The sequence below is a fragment of the Brachionichthys hirsutus genome, chromosome 14 (assembly GCF_040956055.1).
Source record: "Brachionichthys hirsutus isolate HB-005 chromosome 14, CSIRO-AGI_Bhir_v1, whole genome shotgun sequence".
Taxonomy (NCBI): Eukaryota; Metazoa; Chordata; class Actinopteri; order Lophiiformes; family Brachionichthyidae; genus Brachionichthys; species Brachionichthys hirsutus.
In genome coordinates, this window is record NC_090910.1 from 5,371,055 (window position 1) to 5,389,386 (window position 18,332).

At 47.1% G+C, this 18,332-nt stretch overlaps 2 protein-coding genes across 3 annotated transcripts; one reads left to right on the top strand and one right to left on the bottom strand.

The window, feature by feature from the left end:
- Window positions 1-48: 48 nt before the first annotated feature.
- On the top strand, window positions 49-2,202 carry LOC137904052 (neuroguidin-like). The gene is given in 10 exon segments (XM_068748217.1): window positions 49-231; window positions 314-398; window positions 525-577; window positions 740-851; window positions 993-1,016; window positions 1,019-1,166; window positions 1,268-1,305; window positions 1,308-1,417; window positions 1,819-1,879; window positions 2,074-2,202. Coding segments are annotated over 10 exon segments (834 nt in total). The 3' UTR covers window positions 2,094-2,202.
- Window positions 2,203-4,132: 1,930 nt separating this feature from the next.
- pabpn1 (poly(A) binding protein, nuclear 1) lies at window positions 4,133-12,081 on the bottom strand. Of its 2 annotated transcripts, none has more exons than XM_068747733.1 (7): window positions 11,658-12,081; window positions 9,932-10,040; window positions 8,999-9,066; window positions 8,811-8,917; window positions 8,627-8,714; window positions 8,191-8,342; window positions 4,133-4,698 (listed from the first exon to the last, which is right to left on the bottom strand). In XM_068747733.1, the coding sequence occupies exons 1-7, from the start codon at window positions 11,790-11,792 to the stop codon at window positions 4,659-4,661; spliced, it is 699 nt and encodes a 232-aa protein (XP_068603834.1). In that variant the 5' UTR covers window positions 11,793-12,081; the 3' UTR covers window positions 4,133-4,658. The 2 variants fall into 2 exon arrangements, with proteins under 2 accessions (XP_068603834.1, XP_068603833.1); XM_068747732.1 differs by lacking the exon at window positions 11,658-12,081 and adding an exon at window positions 11,227-11,292.
- Window positions 12,082-18,332: the final 6,251 nt, after the last annotated feature.

An 18,332-nucleotide genomic window follows, 5' to 3' on the forward strand; every position in this document is an offset into this window, starting at 1 on the left:
TTGATTCGTATTCCAGACCTGCTGTTATACAAACATGCTTTGTGGCACATGCAGCAGTCACGTTGCAGCCGCTTCGTCTTATCGTCCCTGCAGGGTTTGTCTTTCTTGGACCTTCGGTATCACTTGCTCCTCTTCTACCTTCAAGACCTCACTCACCTGATCAGCATCAAAACGGAAGGAGGCAGAATAAAAGACAGCGACGCCTTGAACAGAGTGGTCACGATCAGGACGGTGAGTCGGCCGTTTCAGCGGTTTTGTCTTTTCCCTCCGGTTGAACCTCCGCGTTTATCGGTTTGCCGTCCTGCTTTTTAAGGTCCTGGAGAAGATGCGACCTCTCGACCACAAGCTCAAGTACCAGATAGACAAACTGTTGCGTACGGCCGTCACTGGCAGCTTGGGTAAGGTGGCGTTCTGTTGGTTCTGATGAATATGCCTTCGCTGCAGGATCGATATAACATTTGGGGAGCTGCAAGATTTCCCATCTCCCGTGTTCATCGGTGCGTTTTTGCTTTTGTTGCCATCAGCTGAAAACGACCCGCTGCAGCTGCGTCCGAATCCTGAGAATCTCGTCAGCAAAGTAAGAGTCGATTATTGTGGTTATTGATTGACTTGAATGTGTTTTTCTTCTTGTATAATATTGCGTCCGTCAAGCCAATCGAGCTTTGATTTTTATCGACTAGAGAGAGGAAATGTTTTTAAATCGAGTATTTTAGCTGACCTGCCCTGAATTTATCAACAGCTGAGTGCATCCGAGGAGTCTGAAGAGGAAGCTGAGGACGATGCGCAGAAGAAAGGGGCCCACTCTAGTGGCAGGAAATATGTACCGCCAAGGATCGCAGCCGTGCATTACGGTGAGGCCGTGGCTCTTATTGACAGCTTTTGTTTCCTCTTTTGAAAACGCCTCTAGTCTTTCACCCCCCCCCCCCCCCCCCCCCTCTTGTTCTTGTGCATCAAATGAAGATACATTCTCATCCCCCGCCCTTTTCATCCAGATGGCGACATGACCGAAGCGGACAAAAGAAGGCCCAGGCAGAGCGCCAGCGGCACGCCGCCCTCAGGAGTTCGGTGATTCAGGAGCTGAGACAGCAGTACAGCGACGCTCCGGAGGAGATCAGGGACAGACGAGACTTCCAGAGCGAGCGAGAGAGCCGCGATCAGCTGCACAGGTGTTTACGCGAGCAGGGAAACGGCCTGAAGAAGGAAGATCCTACTGATGGAAAGCGTCTAGCGAAACGTTAACCACCCTACCTGGGATCTATCCGCACAGGAAAAACTACGAGGAGTCGATGATGGTGCGTGTCAACATGCAAAACATCAGAAGAGCAAGAAGAGGGGCGTGATGTCCATGTCCAGCCAGCTGAGCGGCATCACGCGCTTCAGCGACATCACGGCGCTGACGGGAGGCGAGGCCGGACAGGTACGTTTCTGAGCATCTGGTGCAGAAATCCGAGGCTTTCCTCCGGCGTCTGGGATGAACACGACGGGACAGACCGTTTTTGATGTTGAGCACCATGAGCTACTTCCTGCCGAGGACCGACGTTGAACGGGACACCTGTTTGCATATTCGTCAGTTATCTGGCGGCCGAGACGGCGTTCCATCCCGCCGCCGTACGGCTGTGACAAAACGACCGGTTTATATTTTATCCGATGGAGCTAAAAGTATCTTAGGAGGACTTGAGCTATATTTAGATTGTGGCATGAATACGAGGTTGCTAATAGGCCCATCTCCACCCAGTGTGAGTGGGGCCATTGTGGTCCACTTCCGTTTAGATGCTCTTCATGTGGCCAACAGTTCTAACGCTTTGTTTATCGGTGCAGGATGGGGATAACCCCCGGCCCAAGAAAAAGAAACTAATGAAGAAGAAAACCAAAAGAAGAGGTGAGGACAATCAAACATCCCCGACAGAAATAACGAAGCGTCTGCATCTGCTGTGCCTTTTGAAAAAAAAAAAATCTAATTTAAAAAAACCCAAATCTGCCAGTTTTGTATCTCTCCTATTCAAGTACTGAGAATTAGAAGATTCTTAGTTGTACTGAATTATTTTATTAACTGCTTTGTGTCCTTTTATGCAGCTTTTAAGAAACACAGATGAAAACCTGACCTTGGCCGAGGCAAGAAGAACCAGAGGATTAAAAAGACACTTTTATTCTGGAACCTTTTGTAAGCTGTCCTTCACTAATAAATTCTTCAGCACCTCTACAGCCTGTGACTTTAATCATTTGTAGAGGAATCATCTGTCGCTTGCGATTGTGTGTTTTTTTGCATCCAAACAATGCACAGTAAGTTTGTGCACCATCTAATTTAATCTGTTCAGACAGCCATGATAACGCAGGGCACACTTTAATGCAGTCATTTCATAAGTGCTGGCTGACGTGCACAGCACCGGTAATCCAGTTCGGTTTTACCCCCACATGGAAGCTTGACTCGCAGCCAGCTGCTGATGTAAGGCCTAATCGCAACCCGGTGCAGAAAGCACAGAAACCAACTGAACACGTTTTATTACGCGTTTCTTGGTTACAGCATGATGCAAATATTGGACCTGTTCTCAGTTCATGCATTCCTACAGCCCTTCCTCACCGGAGTCCATCCAGTGTTCGGCCATATGTGCTTCAGCGCCTGGCTTGGAAACTGAGCCAGTAGCTCTATTAGTTACAGGTTTACTCAAACTTCGAAGGTTTCATCGATCTTTGGCCGTTTCTTTTTTGCTACCCAGTGCTTTAAGGGTTTTTTTCCACACCCCAGAGCGGTCTCTATTGTGGTTCTATTATTGTCCGACTACATAAGTTTCTGTAACGAGAATCTCCAAACACCTGATAAGTGATTAAAAACACTCAATTGACCGTCAAAGACGTAAGCATAGATTAATTCACAGCCGTGCTCCCATTTTTACACAATGTCTTTATTTTTTTTTCTAAATTACAGTCATGGGTTAAAAATTAAAAAAAAAAAAAAGAGCAAAACATCTTGTTCAAACCCCCTTTCCCTCTTTCCAAACGAAAAAAGGCAACAAACCCCAGCCCTACAATAACGCCTCCACCCCCCCCCCCCCCCCCCCCCACTCCATTCCTATTAAATAATCGTGTAGCTCATCAGCCTTTATCAGACGAGCCGTGGCTGCACTGCATGTAGTCAGAGAAAGAGGGCGCCGTATGGTCTGCACTGTCCACCCCAAAAGAAACACCCCCCTCTCTGGTCCTGTCTCTCACGCTCACCCAAACTTCCCTGCCTGCCACCCGGCTACGTTGGCTTCAGCTCTGGATAGAAATCATGTGTTGGGTTGGCCGCCTGTTACCGGCCGCCTGTTGCCGGCTGTGTGCGTGTGTGTGCGTGTGTGTGCGTGTTTGGGTAAGTCGAGGTGTGAGAGGGACTAAACATGTGATCAGCGTTTGCTGTTGTAGTAAATGCCCCCTGCTGTGGCCTGTGGTCACCCTGCCCCCCTCCACTACCCCCCACATGGACAGGATGGGGTGAGTGTGCATAGTGGGAGCAGAGAGAGAGAGAGACCCTGCAGAGACAGTGGGGGGGGCCGGCGCCACCTGGGGAGGGGTCGTCAGCCGCCACTGGTCCTGAAACCTGAAACGACAAGAAGTGGTCTAATATACAGAGAGAGGAGGAGGGAGGGGGGGGCAGGAACACACAGGGGGGGGGGGGGGGGGGGGGGAGCGGGGAAGAAGGAGGAGGGGGAATGCAGGGGTTGCACAAAATAAAAATATTGATGCCTGTCAAAAGAATAAAAGGTGCTTTTGACCATGCCCGAGTTGGTGAAAGGTATGGATGAGGCATGTGGGGGGGGGGGGGGGGGGGGCAGCGTGGCAATGACTCCGCCCACAAGGTTAAAAAAAAGAATAAGCATGTACAATCCTGCAGAAACACTGAAGATCTGTCGCTGCCCAGAGCGCAGTCCAAAGAGGAGGAGGGGAAGAGCGAGTTATAAACTACAGGGAGGTTAAGGGTGCGAGGGGGGGGGGGGGGGGGCAGGAATGGGTGACACAAAGGGGATTGGGGGGGGAGGAAGTAGCAAACTCCAAACCACAAACTTCAAACAACAATAACTGTGGCTAGTGTAAGCTTCACAAATGTATGGAACATTAAAAAAAATGTGTATATACAGTATCGGTCCTCGTAGCCCCCCCCCCCCCCCCCCCCCCCCCCAGGCATCATTCTCTTCTTGTTATGGTGATGTGGGAGGGTGAGTGGTTGGGCTGTGTTGATGATGGTGTGAAAGCAGGAGGTCACAGCCAGACCAAAGGAGACACATCTGCAGCCTGAGATACCATCATCACCCCCCCCCCCCCCCCACCCCCCCTCAAAAATAAACCAGAAGAAATCTGCCACCACATTTCCCCGAAGGCCAGCGTATACCTTACCCGGGGCGACTGCATCAACCTCCGCACAAGCACGCTCACACACAATCGCACACTGCGGGCCAGTCAGTCTCTGTCCAGGAGAAGTGTTTTGGGGGGGGGGGGGGGGTTGTTTTTTTTTTTTTTCCTTTTTTGTCTTTTTTCCCCTCTTCTGGGATTTTCTTCTTTTATTGTTGGGGACGGGGACTTTATTCACTGCTTTTTTTTTTTCTTTTCTTTTTTTTATGGAACAAAGAGGGGGAGAAGGTTGATAGTAAGGGAGTATTGGGGAGGTGGGGGGGGGGGGGGGGTGTTTAGTAAGGGGAATACCAAGATGTTGCTCGCCCTCGGCCCCTGGAAAAGAGAGAGAAAAAGAGGGTGAGTTTTCTTCTGGTTGGCTTAAGACGGACGCCAATTTCCTGGCGTGCGGTGGTAGAATGGATGCGCGTGTGAATGTGGGCACAGAGACGGATCTGAAGCGTCAGTCCCAGAAGTAGACTGAAGGATAGGTAATATATTTGTGGAGAAAATGAACAACAACCGCTAAAGACATACCGTCTTAACGGTATCGTGCCTTTGATCTTACAGGGTGTTTGTGTAAAAACAGAGAAGACTGAAGGAGGGTGTCGCTTCCAATAGTAGAGTAATGATTAGTGTGCGAGTGTGAGGGGAAAGCAAAGGCACTCGCTCGCCCTCTTTCTCTCTCTCTGTCTCTCTCTCTCTCTGTGAGAGAGTCGCCTCTGGGGTCACTGTGGGGAAAGACCTGGAGCACAAACAGCACCACACATATACCCCCAGCAAGACACGGTGCACACACATTTAGATACACACACACACACACACACACACCACACACACACACACTGCATGACAATTGAAGAACACTGCTGGACACAAACACAGCAAACTTTCATCTCATCTCATTCACACATTTAGTGGCAACAAAACACAAAGCGCCCACGCTGGGGCGGACTCCAGCGGTTGCTAGGCGAGATGCTGAGGTCAGGCTGCAGCAATGAACCCTCGTTCTGGGAGCGAACGCTGTAAAGGCGATTCTGACTTGGGGTGGACGTCTAAGAACACACGCCAAATAATGAATGCACATTAAACACGCCGGCCGGCTCACTTTGCTTCGCACCATTCCAACGTAGAAAGATGTCCAGAGTAATGAGACGTTCAGCAGAGGAAAATGTTCTAAAGCCACGAGCCGATCGTCTGAAGTGCACGTAGACACGACCGACCTGTGGCGCGTGGCTTTCAGCGAGGGCGCACGGATTTGTGGTGTGAAACATGCACCGATATTTGCGTGCTGTCCTTTAAAACCATTCAATGCTGGCAGACGGCACCCTGCTCGAGACGGTGCAGACAATCGACCTTTCCGTAAAACACGCCCACGTGACTTGGTAGACCAATCGCGACGCTGCACGTCACGTCTGGTCGAGCGACATGCGGATATTTTTGTGGGGACACACTGCCTCAGACAAACAAACCTACTGCCGCCTCGGACTTGGTGCCGAGTCAGCTGTAGATAAAACCGTGTTTTAAGTAAGACTCCTGCTTTGTCTGTTAAAAGAAGGTCGTCGGTCGCCGGCTCCTCTACCTCCCCCTCATTTGGCCTTTTCCCCTTTGAAGCTCTAAAAGACGTTTGTTCTTTACTCATTTTCGCTAGTTTACGGCTCTTATTTTTAGTAACCTATCACGGCAAATGTTACATTGGAGAAAATAAGTTAGTCTGTGCAGCACTTCCTTATGCTAATTTTCTCAGTTCCTTAACAAAAAAGCACAACCGAGTGGTAAAAAGCTTTCACGGAAATATTTGAAGCGCTTCCGTTCGCTCATCAGCGAAATATCGGTAACCGTGAGCAACGCGACGAAGAAATCACCAGGGAGATCCGACAGATTGGCGATTGTCCAAACGCAGTTCTCCTCCACGTCGGTCGATGTTTGTCTGAGCCCCCTCTGTCCGGGCGGGGCGTGTCACGGAAAGATCAATTGCACCTGCATACTGTGTCCTGGTGAAACCTTCGCATCATATAAATGGAGGTAATTAACACTCAGTTGAACCATAAACAGGCACTGTGAAACCTCCCCGATCACACAATGCAAAGATTCTGATCAAAGAGTCTTTCTTAAGGTGGAAGTGTTTGTGCAACAAGACAAGGCGCCAGAGAAAACTCACGGCGTTCAGATCCGAGGCCGATTTTGACAAGTAGACAAATGATGGATTCCTGATGTTGCTCTCTGAGAAGTCGCTTCACAACGAACAGCTCAGCTAACTCAACAAAAAAGAAATCATCTACAAATAAATCACGACTGGCAACATGAAATTCCTCATCTGATGGCACAATCATTCAGATGATTAACCACAGATTAATCTCAGCTTGTAAAGCTTGGAGATTTAATTACAATTTGAAAATCACTCAACTCCTCAAGCCTTTGTGCGCCTTGCCCTGAAGTACAGCCCAAATACCAGTGAGTGAACCGGCAGGGTTCCGGTTTGCTGGTATGCGGGGGAGTGGCTGGGTTTAAAGCACACGGAGTGACTGGAGAGATTCTGACCTTGAATTTCAGACACTTTCTCAGACACAAAGGAATAAGCAGCGATCCCTTTGTCTTTCATCATCACCCTCGCTGGAAAGGGAATCCATTCCAGAAATACTCGGGCCAAAAACGAAAGAAGAAAAGCAAGACGAGATTAACCGAGGCTTCAGTTTGAGGAAGCTTTCCAAAATGACCACTGCAGCATCTTTTTTGTCTGGAAAAAGTTCTCAGTTAAACATTAATAAGCAACAGCCAAGGTCGGACGTTTCCACATGCTTCGCACAGATAAATCAGAATCTCTCAGTCTCAAAGCTCAGCGCATGTGTGGGGAATCTGGCATGCTGATGGACATGTTTGGCACCACACCATTAAATTTCAACACAAAACCCCCCCAAAATGCAGAACAAAGTGCTTCATGGAGCTTATGCTGCATTCCCAGTGAGATTCTTTGTAGCCTCTTCCTACGAGGACTAACCAGTTTACATAAAGGGGGGCAGTAGGGCAAGTAGTGCACTCCACTACTTGCCCTACTAGACTAGACAACCACAGGACCCCCCCCCCCCCCCCCACTTCAGAGCCTTACAATCAGGACCCCAGTGCATATCACTATGATGAACACCAGGCTTGGCCGATTGTTAGACAAAAATATGGTTACTGAAGACCAGATTTTTATTTATATATATATATATATATAAGGTATTTCCAGTAACATTTTTTTCAAGAAACAGATTTGATGAAAGAAAGAAAAAGCTGATTGGCTGGAGGATGACGACCATCACGACCGAAGCAGCGCTGCAGATCACTAGAACAGCCACACAGTCCGAACCCTCCAGTCAAGCAAAGTGCTTTTCACTCTGCCAGAAATAGCCCCGTTCCAAACGGTAACCTCAGCAAAGAATTGAGAAGAGGTGCTGCAACCAGTGGCTCCTGATTGCACTGGCACCAACCCAACTCTGGTTCATGAACAGCCTGGGAAGATCAAACCGATGTGCACTCGTCCTTCAAGGGTTACCGTGACACGGATGAACACGTCTCTAACCTAGCATGACATTATGAAACGTAAACAAACCCAAAACACCACCACCGGTCCCTGTGAGATTTCCTTCATTATAATAAATGAGGATGAACTTCCTTGTTCCGCTCTGGTAGCAAAAGTCAAACTGACTCTAACATGAGACCGAAACGAGCAACACTCTACCCTGTCGTCAAAATGTTCCAACAATTTCTCCTCTGCAGAGCCTCTTACACCAGACACCCAGTGAGTGAGGTGCAGTGTCACGGATGAGCCGTCGGGGTGAAGCTCACCTGAAGGCCCGTCCTCTGCCTCTTGGTGGTGTGTAGCCACTGTAGTAGCGGGCACGCGATGTGAAACCGCCGCCCCGTGATCGGAAACGAGCCCGTGGAAAGCCGCGGTCTGTGGTGCTAATGCCTGGTCTGTTTGTTCTTTTAGCTCCCACCTGAGGAGCAAGTTAGCAAAGGACACGTCGATCAACGACGCTGTTGATGTTTAAATGAAGCAAGGATTAAAAAGATAAGTAGAACAGAAAGCCTTTATTGTCATTGTACAACAAGTAAGCAATGAGACCGAGCGCTGATCCATTTGGTGCACTTTTAAAAGGGTAATAATATAGTAAAAGTTTTTTAAAAAATCACACTGAATAATGAACTAATATTTACAGTCATTAGGTCGTTCACATGGATTGCTTTTGGAGAGGAAAAAAGAAGAACAAAAGGCTCTTACTTTTATCTGCCTTCCTCTGAAGAGGGACTCGTCTAAAGCCATGGCCGTCCGAACAGACTCCTTGTCTGCAAACTCGATGTAGGCGAACCTACAAAAAGGGGGAGCGGTCACTTTCCGTGGCACAACCACCCCCGAGACGAGCGGCCGACGCCTTCTCTAAGGTGAAAAGCATAACGGTTCTTACCCCTTAGGATGCCCCGTGTATTTGTCACACAGGATGGTGACTCTGTTAACCGAACCACAGCCATGGAAATGAGCTTCGAGCTCTTCCGCCGTGGCGCCGTAGTCCACCTGAACGAAGGATATAGATTAGCCACCGAGAGAGCGGCAGCAGCAACATTTGCATAAACATGAAACAAAGCGGTTACTCACATTGCCGACATAAATTGACCTGCCGTCCGCTTCCATCTTTTCTTCGATCGACATAATGACGGGGCCAGCTGCAAAGGGAAGACAATTACAGAGTAAAACCAAAGGTCATTGAGGTCACGCCTCAACAGCTCGCCCAAAAGGACTCTGGGTAATTAAAAGCTGTTGGAAGGCATGGGTGGTTTATTTGCCCAAAGGTGTATCCTGTGAATCATTAGCGCTAAAGACTGCGTTGCACGGGGGGGGGGGGGGGGGGGGGGCAATGTGTGGCCTGAAGGCCCGTCGATTGTCCCTTGAATGCACTCTGAAACATCTCAACCCAAAAGAGAGGTCAGAATGTGACATTAAGAGGCGCGTTTCATCACATTCTTCTTTAACTGGGTAATGTCCGGGGGTGCAACGGTTCACGTGGATGTATTGAACCGTTTCGGTTATTTTTTTATGCATTTTTTCCTCATTAAATTTATTACTAGCGCCATCTAAGCGGTCCGTGCGGAACTAAAGTCCTGGGTGAGTTTCCGGACGGCCGCCTCTGACTGACGGACACTATTGACTGAGGGGGAGGCGTGCTAGTAGCCCGCAGGTGTGATAAATGGCAAATGCATGGAAGACCCTCCCATCTCTCCACTGTATCTCCGTGCTTTCTGCAGGAAACGTGAAGACGTTAATCTCTCTAACCAAAAACTTTATTCATAATTGAATTAAGATTTTTAAATTGTTACAATACAATAGTTTTAAAAAGTCAATCAAATGTACTTGAAATATCACCCAAATTGGTCGCTTTTATTTATTTATACGTTTTGTCTTTTTTGTACTGAATATGAAGAAACCGAACCAAAATGACATTTTAGCGTACCGTTACAGCAAAGAGAGCGCGACGATGAGGACTGACCAGGGGAAAGAAGGGCCATTCGTTTTTCAGAAACAGAAACACACCTGGTGGGGGGCTGAGATAAATCTGTTTCTCCACCTCGCTCTGCAGCTCCTTCAGCTTCTCTGCCTCTTCCTCCATCTCTCTCACCCGAGCTTTGATCGCCTCCAGCTCCTGGAACAGAGACAAATTCCATTTGAATAGTCAGTTCATCCTAAAGGACAACAACTCCCGCAACGCGCAACGCAGGCTGAGGCCGGTCAGCCACGAAATCTAAGTGTTCCCGGTACTATTGGAGATTTCACCTCAGGGGCTCTTCCTTTGCGCCGGTGATTTTCCGACCACCAAGTCAATCCATGCTATGTGATATATGCCACAACTACGCCCTAAGATAAACAGCACAGCAGCAAAGCAGACGCTGAAACTGTGCAAACGGGCACGCACATTATCCAACTTGTGTTGCAAACGTCATTTAATGATTCAAACACAATAATCCGGTCAATTGTAAACACAACATTCAAAATGGTTCATTAGAAATGCGCACACTTAAAGGCGATACGTGAATTCCTGGCCGACCCCGAGGACAACCGTTTCGTTACTGCGTTTTTGACACAATGACGACTATCAGGACGCGTTTGTATTTCGATGAGGAGCACAGCGTCCTTCCTCCCTGGGAACGGACCCTCCCGCCCGACGGTGCTGCACTGCAGCAGCCACCCCGACCCGATTTGTGCCCGAGCATGTTCCCACACAAAACAAAAGGTCGCACTGGAGGAGCCAGACCGCGTTAGAGTCTCCATTGTGTCCATTTACACAATAATCTGGTACATAAAAAGCAACAGTCATAAAGTGAACTAAAGTATAATTCACGGTAACAGCGTTCATCAATGCAGCCGTCACACATGCGACTCCCATTTTTGTCGCATGTACAGCCCCCCCCCCCCCTTGTAGGTTAAAGGATGCGAACCCAGCCCTTCAGAACCCGCAATCCGCCGCGTCGTGCCCTTTACTGCGAGCACTGGACCCGCAAGGACGTGACCGTCAAAAGCCGACGCCTTTCTGCGCGATTAATGGAAACGAGGCCGACTTGCGTGTTCTTACACGACTCGGGCTCCATTAAACTGCACGTCTCACTGAATAAAAAGCCCTTTTCTATGATTCAGCTAGCCTGTTAGCCGGTAAGAGCCGTGTAATAGCATCTCCCGGCACTCGGGTGAACTTAGCTCGGCTTGACGCTGCCTAGAGACGGCCCGTTAGCCTCGCCCAGCCCATTCACGCGTGTAACCGGCAGCGCTTTGGCGTGTAGCAACGCTCCGCATGAATGAATGAAACGGGAAACGCGACAAACGGCAGACATTACCGTGAGCGGCTCGCCTTCTGCAAATGGTAGACTCGCACAGCGGCGGCTAATGGCGGCGGCCTTCCCTCCCCTCACCCCGAGCGCTCCCCTACATCTCCGCCGAGCATTTTTTTTTTTGCGACAACGACCCCCCCCCCCTCCTCCTCCCCCTCCCTCTCAAGTACTCGGAGCTGCTCCCTGGTGCAGAGAAGCTAGCGCGGCTTTTGCGCCAAGATGGCGGCCGACACCGCGCATGTTGCCTCCCATTTCTACTGCACTGCGCGAACCACAATGGCGGTTAAACCGGAGCTGGCGTTACCAGTAATGGGCATCCATGATTTGTAGAAGGACAAAGTGAAACCGGACTGCCGGCTTCGATCATCTCTTACTTTATATTTATATTCAACCACAGCGTTTTCCCGTGTATTTCTGAAACAATGCCCTTCACTCACCGGGTCTTCAATCGAGGCCTCTCCTTCCTCCAGCCCGTGCTCTTCGTCACAGACGCCCGTGTCTTCCAGCTCGGGATGTCCCGGGTCTGAATCCAATAGAGATTCTTCCACCAGCCCGTTACCTAACTCCGCCATCGTCCTGTTGGAACTATTCAAACTCGCCTCGTGGCCAAACCGACGTCGTAGGCCCCCACGCGCACGCGAGGGGGGGTGAAGTGAGCGGGGCGGCGGAAAACACCGCTTAATAAAGTTAAAATGGCTAAACAATAGGGCGGCTACAGTCCGAGGCGGTGCTAAAACAGCATTCCACGACTAGCGTATCGCGCTGTACCTACGAAATCGCCCTAATTTACGGCAGAAAATCTAGTTTATTTACTTAAGCGAGTAGATATAAATGGAAGCGAAGTCTGCGCGCGGGCGGCGATATCCCCTCGGTTCAGAAATGGAAGCCGAGGGCGGAGTCATGAATTACTGCGGGTCTAAAGCTCGCTTTCCTATTGGTCTACGGACGGTTCTGGACACACCTCCGTGCTGTCTGCCACATTCCTATTGGATAGTCGCGTCAGAGTTTCCGGTTCCCCATATCACACGCGCTCCTTTAATTAGATAGAGATTCTGTCAATCAAATCCGGTAAATCCGAGTACAGGGAATTAATTCAAAGCACGTTTTAGCGAGCTAAATTGAGTCTCGTTATAACCCTCATGACTTATTTTTCACATATTTCAGTCATATTAAACTTCGGACAGTACATTGTATTTTAGAGTGATTTAAAGCCATGAAAGACTCCCACTACAAACAAATGCCCATGCAACACAAAAAGAATATTTGTAGTTGAACTGATTTTATTTTTCTGTATATCAAAGAAAGAATAATGGAGACCAAACACAAAAAAGGCAAAACAAGTGAGGAGGAAATAAGCTTAATCAAAAATCTAACAATTCATAACAACACTGCCACGATTATTGTTCAATAGTCATAGGAATACCATACTGTTTTGAACAGAGGTGTGGCATTTAAAACCTTTATGGATCAATTATAATCAAAAACAGTGATGAGTAGTAATGATAATTTGTATAAGTAGTAGTAGTACAGTTATAACAATAGTGATACTCAAAGTGACAATGAAACACAGGGGAATAAAAAGCATATCTCCATAGAAACCTATCTAGATTGGACAGTGCAACAGAGTCTGAGTGTGCAAGTTCGAAGCACTCCAGGCTGTGCTTTACACGCAAGATACAGTTTACAACAGGAGCACTAATTATTACTTTCGAAAGGATATTGTAACCCTCGTTTTAAAATCCACACCCTGTGACTCTTGTTATGTTAATGGCTGTGTTCGTTTGAAATGTCTGTAGCTTGTGCAAAAATTGTGGACTAGTGCAAGTGCCAAGCCATGGGATGTCCTCTACAGTTTGCATTTACAAACACCTCTCCCGCTCTCTGTCGACCTCAAGATTGCTTTTTGGTTTTTGAATGACAGAAAGCAAAGGGAGGATTCCTTTGGAATATCTTTATTTTTTAATATATTTCTTTAAAAAAGTTCTTGTTTTAGTTTTGCATTTCATTAAAACTATCAATAGTAACATTAATATACAGCTTAAATTGAAGGAAAAACATCTTTAGTATGTGTCCTTTAACACAGCACCATCTCATTAGCTCTCAGTCAACACATTTAATGCTTCTCAATTTGCTTCCAAGATATATGTATCCGTGAGTTTGTTAAGGATACAAGTAATACCAACTGTCTCCCTTGTTATGGTTTCCAGGCATTGCATCTCATTTCACAGCACACACATTACCATTAGTAATTGCCAAAACTGAAGAACACAAGGGGGGAAAACACAGGAAACTGCTCATCTCATGTCCTGTTATATTAATATTTAAATAAAAATCTATTTTTTTTTTTACCAGATTTTAATTGCTTCTCTTTTCGTTTGTAGAAACATTGAAATAACCAAATTGGTATGTACTTGGCTTTACTGTTTTATGCAATGTATTTGAGCAAAGAAAAATGTAAATCTACGAAATCAGGCGAGATCCCCAGGCCGAGGTGAGAAAGAAAATAACTGCCAAGCATCAAGAGGAACACTCGGCTTGAATTCATCTACCTGGTGGTGTTTCGTCTAACGCTTGCCGTTAAAATCAATGACATTTTTTTTCTTCCATGACAGCTTTGAAGAGCCAGATTTCAAAACGGCACTCAGGCCATTTGGAGGGTAAATGGAATACAGAAAAAAAATAATTGCTGCTAATAGAGGTTCTTGGCCTTTACAATTCTGATAACTGTGCAGGGATGCTTTGTTAAGTTCTAGATTTTTCAGATATTTCCCCAAAAGATGGATATAAAAGCATTGTGGAGCAAAGCTCTTCATTGTTTTTACCCGGGCCTGTATCTTACATATTTTGCTCACAAATGAAGCATGTTTCATTGGACTAGCAACTGAATCCATCATGCATTAATGTATCTTTTGACAAAGACACTTGCATTAGAATGCTTAAAACATTTCAAACTAGGTAAAATGCGTCAAAGTGCGGATTGCCAAGATTCAACCTTCCTCAGCCTCTCTTTTTGCCCTGTCCATCTGGATTGTCATGAGATCTACGAACATGTAAATGGGACAACTCAACAGCTCTATTCTGTCTAAAGTACCTCTTTTTATATCCCAAACGAGAGGACATAACAGTCTTCAGACCCCACTCCTGTAGCAAATAAAAAGTGACAGTCCATACCAGTTCTTCCTGCTCCAATGTTTCAGTCCATTTATATTATATCAAAGCAATCTTTGCCCAAAGAGAAAAGTAGGCATGAGGAAAAACAATTCCACAGGAGCAAAGAGGGGGTTACTAATGAGAGTAGTTTGTGTTCATCCAACAAAAACAAAAAAAAGCGTTTCCAGGATGCTAAATGGCCGCTTCCAAATAGGAAACACTTTTGCATCAGTCTTTCGGGTAGGACAGTTGAAGCATGGCAAGTTCTATGTCTATAAATGATAGGAAGGTCATCAAGGTAAAATATAACTACAGACTGAGGACCAGGAATATTGGGATAAACTGTGGAGACTTGAGTTGTTCATCACTTATCAAATAGCAACTGATTGAGTGTGAAGCAGCGTGGAGATCCAGGGAAACTCGATAGATCAGCATACATCTCGTCAGTGACGTTTGAGCATAGGATAGCAGAAGCAGGGGAGCCTAGCTTTTGAGGATTAGTGCTCAAATTTATTTATTAAAATCTGAGGAGCCCAAATGGGTCCAAGAATAGTCAGTGTACAGACCAATCATGATCTGAGTCTTTAACTGTCGCTGACAGCCATTGGTGGCGGTGAATCAATGGCCATCTCTCCTCCAGAACCAGAACCAGCACCAGAACTGGCGGACTGAGGGGCCTGTGAGCCTGGCACAGCACTGCCTGCGCCGCCAGTACTGGTTCCATTTTTGCTGACAAGCGATGTTGGCTGGCCAAAGTTAGTGGTTCTCAGGGTTGCCAGATGATGCGAGGAGAACACGTGGGCCCTTGCTGCAGCCCGGGATTCAAAGGAGACGTTGCATGCGTCACAGCGGCCTGTCAGGGTCTCCTTTGGCACTGGCTGGCCAGGCACTGAGGAAGCGGGAGGTTCAGTAACTGTCAGCTGAACAGGTTTGGGCAGGATGGGACGATTGGCCTTCAGAGCATTGTATTGCAGGTAGCTTCCTGAGCTCATGTCCATATTTCCACCTGCCAGAGGAGACTGGGAATGGGGAAAGTGGGATGACAGGCAGGATAGGAGAGGGAGTCAATTTAATGTTTTATAATTTCAGTACAGATCATCATCTGACTAACATTCAAACCCTCTGTTTAATGGCTTCGACAATACATTTATTATACAATATACATTTATATTTTGCTTGTGGAATATGTCGCTTACTTATTTGGGGTGTAGCGGTCCTTTAGCACGTTTTGTACAATGATTAAAGTTGAAATAGTTTAAACATTTCAGCACGAGGCAAAAGCATTCACACCATTATTTAGTCCCAAGTTTTTAATCTGATTGCAAATTTGCATGTCCAGGCTTAATCCGGAGGTGCACGGTTTTACTGCAGTCCCGATTTTCCATGCCATTTCTAAAGCAGCGACAACTGTGATTCTTTATGATGGAGACCTTACATGTTTTCTTGCTCCAAAATATCTGATTCATATGATCAGTTCAGGTAAAGACTTAAACTTTTCTTTTTAGTCAGGTACGTTGGAGAGGGGAAACATCTAAAATATGCAGGTCAGGGGGTCCCTAAAACTAGGACTGATAATCTAATTCTTATTTGCCAATTCAAGGTGCAAAGCTGGAATGATGTTCCAAAAGAAATTAAAAAAAATAAACTTTTCCATTTAAGTGACCTACTTTGTCAGTTTTAAAACAAGTTTTATGAATTCTCATTTATCAGTGTGACTTTGTACAATCGGACTATTCCTTGTCTTACCATTTTCTCTTGCTGCAGCCTCCAGCGCTTCTCCTTGGCTCTGGTATTTTGGAACCAGATCTGCACCACCTTGAGTGGCAGGTGGAGCTCTGTGCCTATTGCCTCGCATTCCATTGCGTTAGGATGGGCACAAATCTCGTAACAGGACTGCAAAATACAGAGTTGTAGGCAGGACAAGTGTGTGCGTGGCCTTCGGCTGGATGAATGGGGCAAATAGCTGCTTTCTGATGGGCTTGACTTGGCGACGACTGGGGTCGAGGGACTGGCCACTTTGGCAGAGGTGGCAGTATTCGGGCTAACTGGTGCAATGCTGGGGGTAGGGGGAGGGGGGATGGTTCGAGAAGATGTGTGAGCTGGAAGAGACAATTGTTCTCTTGATAGTGTGTTGATCTTAATGGGAACTTTGGGGGTCCAGTAGTTGAGCCCATTCTGTTTCTGAGGCACCACTGTTGAGGAAGTAGGCCTGTTGTTGATGGAAGTTGTGGGCAACTTAGGCACCATGCGGTTGCTGGTCCCTGGGCCAAGATCCACCTCATTTTCCTCTTCCTTGTCCTCATCTGTATTTTCTTCCTCACTCTCTTCTTCTAACTTTCGTTTCTGGGCTGGTCGAGGTGCAATAGGGACAGGATCTGTGGGAGGTGCCAAAAGGACAGGGGTGCTGATTTTGGGCGCAAATTTGACCATAGTGAAATTGCTGGTGGTTTCGAGTTTGGTCTTTGGCACTGCAGAAGCACTGGTGCTTATAGGAGAGACTGTTGCTGAGGGACTACTTTCCTTGGGCTTGATGGGAACTAGGGTCAGTTTTTTTAGCACAGCAGGTTTGCCCAGGTCCTTGGCAGGTTCTCTCTCCGTCTTAATGAGAGTGCGCACTATTGGAATAGAAGCGATGCACCCTGTATTATTTGGAGGAGGCTTGCTGGAGAATATGGGTTTGGAAAGAGGCCAGGTAAATTTGATGAGAGGTTTGCCAACCGCTGCCAAGGTCCCGTCACTGATGAATCGGACTTCTCCCTTTCGCTCCCTTGCCCTCATGTTCTGGAACCAAATTTGAACAACTTTTTTGGGAAGGTGGACCCACTCTGAAATCTGCTCAAATTCGTGTTTCCCAGGATTTGGGTCTTTGAAATAGCAGCCGTATAGAATGTCTAGTTGTTCAGCTTGAATGATGGTCCTTGAACGTCGCATATCTCGATATCTCTTTCCTTTGGACTTCCTCTGCTGCTGCGGCTCCTGTTCTTTTTCTCTTTCATTTTGATGCTCCCTTTCCAATAGTTTGGTATTCATTTTCTCAGCTGCCCTCATGTAAATACTGGACTTTACCATGCTGTTGCAGTTACTCAGACTCATACTGCTGTTGGTACAGGGCATTGCAGAAACTGATTCAGGTTTCACCTGGACAACTACCAGGCCTTTGGAAGTGGGCCTTAAACCGAGCCCATCCAGCAACTGACCCTTCTGTGCTGCAATTTTATCAGACAGAGTTGATGAGGAAGAGGCTGATTTTGAGCCACTTTTCCCCATGCTGAGATCTAGAGCAGACTCGGGGTAATCACCATTGGCCATGTAATAAGAAGTTTGGTTGTGGGAAGAGAGAGAGTGTGAGAGAAGAGAGTTGGAGAAGCGTGCAATAGTTTGTGGGTTAGGAAAGACAGGTAACTTGCCACCGTCTCCAACCAATGATGGGGTAAGAGAGAGAACATAAGGGCTGAGGAAATGAGTAGAAAAGGGAGCAATAGATAAAGGCAGTGAGTGGAGGGCACTGGTTGGAATCTCAGGATGGTCCATAGCATGACATGACAGTGAACTTGGGGGATCCCCCTGTGCCTCTAACTCTAGATCTAAATCCAAGTCCTGTCTCTCCTGCTTCACCTGCACCTCATCACACTCAAAATCTCCCTTTCGTTTTTTCCTTTTAGCTCTCTGGCCCCCTCCACCGTCCTCATCTTCATATTCATCCTCTGCATCAGAAAGAAAAACCGTTGTGGAGCGCAAGACCTTTCCTCCAACTGACCCCTTGTCTCCTTGGCCCTCATACTGTGTGTAGTCTTTGGCGGGGCTCTCAGCAGCCACCTTCAAAGAGTCACTTTGAGTTTCCTCATCAGACACAATAACAGATGTATACACCTCATTTTCAGAGTCAGAAGTGAGACAAGAATCTCTCGGTCTGCGTTTCCCTCTTTTACTAGACAAATCTATAGCGTGACTACTACCTGATG